We start from the raw sequence: 6,215 nt of genomic DNA on the forward strand, positions 1-6,215 counted from the left end.
ATCGATCCGTACTCCTGCAAACCTCCCCCACTTTTGTCTCTAGTTTGCAGGAGAAATCGCGTCCGACCTTGTCGCGGACCGACACATGCCCACGTTAGATGGCTTCCACGATCCGGACATCGTAGTTTGGACCATTCCGGGAGGTTTGCGGGTCGGCGTTGGAGATGCCCTAACAATACTTATGCAAGACTACACTTTTACTTAAGAAAAAAACAAGATGGGCTAGTTTGGCAGCAAAGTATTTTCTAAACTGTGGTAATTGAAAACCACAATATTACTCTGGGTGGGCAAAGAATACTACGGTTTTCTAAAACCAATGTTTTTCTCAGTTTTACATGTGTTTGGTTGCTGTTATTTAACCAAAGTTTTGACTAAGTATTTTAGCGTGGGTGACTGAGTAGTTAGCGCTGCTAACGGCTGCCGGCTGCATGCAGCTGCCATGCACACATAATACCATTCTAGGATCAGTCAGCTAGATTGAAGAAATGCCATCCTAGGAGTAGTCAACTGGATTGAAGTAATACAATCCTAGGAGCGTGTTGCCATTATATGTCTATATACTTGCATGTACTTATCGAAAAAGGCTTTCGCCCCGCTTTATATATAAAGCAAAGATTCACAGTGTCCGGTACAACTGCACTTACCCACCACAAACACACACACACATCCAAGACAGGATACATAGGCGCTGATGAAGCCATGTACCTAGGGTAGGGTCATGGACCTATCCAAGATACCCTCCCCAAGGACATCTCTAGAAGAAACTACCTTTCAGTCGACCTGGAAGGATTCCACTCGACAGACTCGAAGACACTCGACCATGAAGCCACTCACTCGACCGCCAGGAGATCTAGAGTCACTCTGCACACAAACGGTCTGTTATTAAGTAGTCTTTATGGTCATGATAGCACTTTATGTAGGGCGTTACCAGTAACGCCATGCCTTAATGTACTTTAAACCCCGCATAACTGAGGGCCGGAGGGGTCTGGCAGATTCTATATAAGCCACCCCCCTCCTCAGTGTAAAGGGTTTGCACCCCTGTAACTCATACGCATATAATCCAGTCGACCGCCTCCGGGCTCCGAGATGTAGGGCTGTTACTTCCTCCGAGAGGGGCCTGAACTCATAAATCCCTTGCGTATACAACTACTCCATAGCTAGGATCTTGCCTCTCCATACCTACCCCCCTTCTACTGTCAGACTTAGAACCACGACAGGCGCTGAACGCAGCAACACACACCCTAGCACTACAAGAGCCGCCGGGGGCATCATCCGAAGAAGTGAAGCCGCATATGATGAAACGTGGGCTCCAAGGTGGTGCCTTCAGAAAGGATACGACACCGGAGCGTCGCCACCGCCCGATCCGAGGATCAGAGTTTCCCCTGGAGCACCACGACCGACAGTGATAGCCGCGATGACGCCTTCAAGAAGGGAGCGATCTTCGCCGTCGCCAGTCCGTCCGAAGATAGAGTAGGTTTTCACCCCGGCCAACATTCACCGCTACCGAACGCCACACCCCGGCTACCACGCCGCCCACACGGCCGTGGCAGCCGGGCAACACCGAGGCACGAGCTCTGCCCATGAGCACCGCGCCACCACCCCCAGGGCCGCCGCCTCGGAATCCAAGACCTTGACACCAAGTCCCCCGAGCCCCACCGCTACCCCCACTGCAGAGACGGGCGGAAAGGATCCGCCTTTCACACCCCTGGCCGGTCCCAACGCCGAGACCCAATGGGTTGGCCACAACAAGCCTCCATCGAGCCGTCCTTTACACCGGGCGCGAGACGGGCCGGCCCTGCTGCCGGGCGCGAGACATGCATGTACTTCGAGCCGGTCCTAAATTCTTTGTGCGTGTACATGCGCCATTTATACTGAATCAGCTAGCTAGCTAGTATATATAACCTGCTGCTTATGAGTGTTCTCCAAAAGGATCAATCAATCTAATTCGTGCGCTACTCGCCGGAAATACATAGGCAGCCAAGGACTCGAGAAATAGCTTGCTGCGAACAGAGTGTTCTCCCTGGTGGTGAGCTTGATTCAGTCATGGCACTGCAGAGAAGAGATGGAGACTCGCACGCGACGCGCCAGCTGGAAGATAAACTAATCAAACTGAATCGGCTATAACCAGGAGATATAATATGGTCGTTTATCATATAAGAGAAAGAGGAAAAATATGATGGGATCGCTCTGAATATTCTTATCTAGACGTAGACGGCAACGTCAAGTGCGATCTCCCAGAAGATTTCTCTCCGTTCTGTTTTAAAAAAAGAGGTCGGGACCTCTTTTCCGAATACTGCAAAAAGACCATGGTTTCTAGCATACTGTGGTTTATAAAACTTTGGTTTTTTCTGAAGCCAAACGCAGCAAAGTATTCAAAACCATGGTATTTTTCAGAAACCACGGTATTCTCAGAAAACTTTAAAAAAACTTTGCTGCCAAACGCAGCCTAAAGGGTTTCCCCGCTTTATATTATGCAAGACTTACACTTTTACTTTTACTGAGCGAAGGGAGTAATGATGTGACACTCATGGTAATATATTGCAACGATATCACGAAGTACTCCAACATTACAACAGCGATGCATGCATGCATCCTGACAGCAGGTCATAACAAGAACACTAATTTGTGGCAACAATAGTACACTCTATATTGCCACACATCACTTCTCTCGGTAATATTTCCATGCATGTACTACAGCAATATTTTGTTTCTGCTGCAGTAACCTGCATGTCATATTGCAAGCTAGAGAATTATTAAGTACTAGTACTAAAAGTAAGTGAAGGGAAAACCGTACGTGGCAATGGAACTGCCACGGATTATTCGTCGTTGCAATACTACCATTAGCAAGATCATCATTCTGCGAGAAGAGTGGAGTTGGTGGCGATGGCCTCGGCGAAGACACCATCGCAGCCGCCGCTCTGGCAGCCTGCACCGCAGTAGCCGGGACCGATGCCACAGGATCCCCACTTGCTACAGCAGTAGTTGTTAGTGCAAACCCTGCCGCCGGCGTCCTTGCCACAGGGCTTGTCGGTGCTGCAAGCGCCGTTCTGGCAGCCCTCGCCGCAGAACTCGGAACCGAGGCCGCAGTACCCCCACTGGCTGCAGCAGAGGTTGTTCGGGCACAGCTTGCCGCCGGCCTGGCTGCCGCACTTGATGTCGGCGCGGCAGGGGCCGCCCTGGCAGCCGGCGCCGCAGTACTCCGCGCCGAAGCCGCAGTGCCCGTACTGGCTGCAGCAGTGGTTGTTGGGGCACGTCTTGCCGCCGGCCTGGCTGCCACAGCGCTTGCTGGTCCAGCAGGCGCCGTTCTGGCAGCCCTTGCCGCAGTAATCGCCGCCCATCCCGCAGTAGCCGTACTGGCTGCAGCACAGGTTGTTGGGGCACTCCATGCCGCTGCCCTGCTCGCCGCACCTTTGGGCCTGAGCGGTCGCCGCGGCGAAGGCGAGGACGGCAGCCGCGCCGAGCGCGAGGGCCCTGGTGCTCATCATCTTCATCCTTTTTGTTTTCTTGGTGCTGGTTGTGCACTTGTGTGTGTGTGTGGAGTAAACAGGTGATGATCCCCCTTTATATAGGGGTTCTGATCACAGTCGAATTCGACGTGGCAGCTCGCCATGCATGGGGCGCAGACACGTGTTCGCCCATATTCAACGAAATTAACCTGATCGAGGAGTGTACGTGTTAATGCATGTGATATGATGCCAGATCCGTTTTTGATGGATGCGGCAGTACGACTACGTACTTGTGTATGAAGTCTAATTAGTGCTTGCATTGCATGAGACATGCATGGAGCGCGGGCTATTAGAGTACTGTAGTTAGGACTAGTACAAATATATGTATATGCATGTGATTACGTGTATCGAAACTTCGTAGTCCCAACGGACACGTCGCGTGCATATATAGCATCTGACCTTATCGTTGTGAACTCTGAGAAACGTTGTGCTCTGCGTCCATGCATTATGTGATCCAGATCTTATCTTCTCTTTTCTTTTCATGAGAGCGCGAACTATGATGCGAGATGTAGTTTTGAGAGTCGTGTGCGCGTGACATGCATGTGGCATGGAGAGCAATGCATTCACGCGATCATTCAATGGCAATGGCAGTGTCATCTCGCATCGGATATCCTTCTCTCCTTTTTTTTGCGGTATGAGAAATTAGCTATAGGTTCTTATTATATTTACATTTTACCACATCCATCAACAAAAAGATGACCAAACGTAAAAGAAATCAGTTTTGTTAGGAGTATTGCAATGGCCAAGAACAACTCTAGCAGGGTCGTCATCTGTCATATAGAGGCCGTGGCTGGTGTGGGCAAACACAGAGTCATCATAATGCGGTGTCTATATCTTTTCATTTATTTGATCTTTTTTTGTTGTTGTCTTCATAAAAGGCAGGGACAATTTAAGCTTAAATTAGGCATACCAAATGCATGTTTCAACAAGGTAGATTAATAAAAACTATATTAGTGGACAAAATCTGCTGCTTTAATTAGCAACTACAAATGTTGTTTAACAACATTTTTTAACCTAAGCAATGTCGTTAGTCGAGCGACATTGCTACATATACGTTCTACACTACTAGGTGGTCAGTGCCTTCTAGTCGGTGCCCCGTCACCGCCATCGTCGTCTTCCTCCTCCTCCGTGGAGGAGATATCCTCATCCACGCGTAGGGGTAACCGCAAACTGCCCTTTTTTCTCCTAGACGGTGTGTGTGGGTCATACTCATGAATGATCTGCGCCTTGTTGCGAGCTTGGAGGGTGATGAGCTCAAGCACGTCGTTGATCGGGACCTCAGGCTCCACCTTTGGCTTCGGTTGGGCCGCGACGGGGGGAGGGGGCGTCGTTCACCCAAACGAGGGGGCGGGCCGACGAGGACGGCCTCCTCCTCCTCATTCACCCGGATGAGTGGCAGTCTCCCCCCGCGGCCGTCGCCAATGCCACGAGATGCATTGGGTTCATCATCGCCGCGGGAGGAGGAACCGACGACCGCCACCGTTAGTTCTCTGCGAGGAGTGTTCGCCCCGCAGTTGCAAGGCGTCTATGAAGGGGCATTCCGCTCCACTGGTACATTCAGCCAGCAGGTTGCAGTTCGACGTGGCGACATTGTTGCTACGAGAGGAGGAGATGATCAGAGGGGGGAGATAATGAGGAGGAGATGGGAGATGAGGGGTGACAGCCGGGGCTTGGGGGATGGGGACGCCTCGCTGCCGGGCATTTATAGCCAGGGATGAAGCAGTGTAGCCATCCGAATGACCGCCTTGGGAATCGAGTGAAGCAGTGTTGGGGAACATAGTAGAAAATACAAAAAAATGTCCAACGATCACGATCCATGAATACTATGAAGATGCATAAGAGGTTTAGATCGGATCGTTACTAACTTCGAGTTGCGGTGGAAAAACAGTTTGTGTAGACCATTGACGAAGTCTCTCCAACCGAAGACTAAAAGCACGACCTCTCTATGGATTGCAGTTATACAGGCTTCACGATCCGGCAGCGCTTCGCCATCCAGAGCTAATCGTCGCCGAAGAATTAGAGGGAGAAGAAGAGAGCCACACAGAGCTTCTCTATTATGAGGATTAGAGAGATCTAGGTCTAGCTCTAATTAGAACAACTCTGAATTAGAAGTAGAAACAGAGAGCTGGAGGAAGCTCCAAAAACTAGTGTGTCTCAAGGGGCAAAATCCTCGTATATATAGGTGTAGGGGCGAGGAGAGGGGGCACCACACAAGGGAGGGAGACTATCCTCCTTGGTGCATCAACCTAGGGGACACAATTCGGCCCCCTCTAGCTTGTCATACAAGCTATGGGCGCCCCCTAGTGTTATTGGGCCCTAAGGCCCAATACTCTCCACCACTTAGCCTTATTGTATTTTCTTTGGCCCATCAATATTAAATTAATTCTAAAAGCCTCCTAATCAGTATTAGAACCTTTTATTATTAATTTAACATCTCTGGAAACATCTCCCACCTATATATCAATTTCCTGGTATTACACGGTAAACCCTGAAACTCTTCCGGTAACCCCGAAATGCTTTTAGTTTCTCTCGAAACTATTTATAATATTCCCGAAACTATTTCATGAATATTCTCTCATAACTCTTACTCCACTAACACTCAACTGAAGGAAATATGCCCTAGAGGCAATAATAAAGTTGTTATTTTATATTTCCTTATTCATGATATAGGTTTATTGTTCATGCTATAATTGTATTGATCTGAAACCT

General features: G+C 49.5%; 1 protein-coding gene across 1 annotated transcript; it reads right to left on the minus strand.

Moving 5' to 3' along the window:
- Nucleotides 1-2,519: 2,519 nt before the first annotated feature.
- Nucleotides 2,520-3,533, minus strand: LOC123095827 (agglutinin isolectin 3-like). The gene has a single exon (XM_044517398.1). It carries the CDS (start codon nt 3,489-3,491, stop codon nt 2,853-2,855), a length of 639 nt encoding a protein of 212 aa, XP_044373333.1. The 5' UTR covers nt 3,492-3,533; the 3' UTR covers nt 2,520-2,852.
- Nucleotides 3,534-6,215: the final 2,682 nt, after the last annotated feature.

This window comes from Triticum aestivum, chromosome 1B, assembly GCF_018294505.1.
Source record: "Triticum aestivum cultivar Chinese Spring chromosome 1B, IWGSC CS RefSeq v2.1, whole genome shotgun sequence".
NCBI lineage: Eukaryota > Viridiplantae > Streptophyta > Magnoliopsida > Poales > Poaceae > Triticum > Triticum aestivum.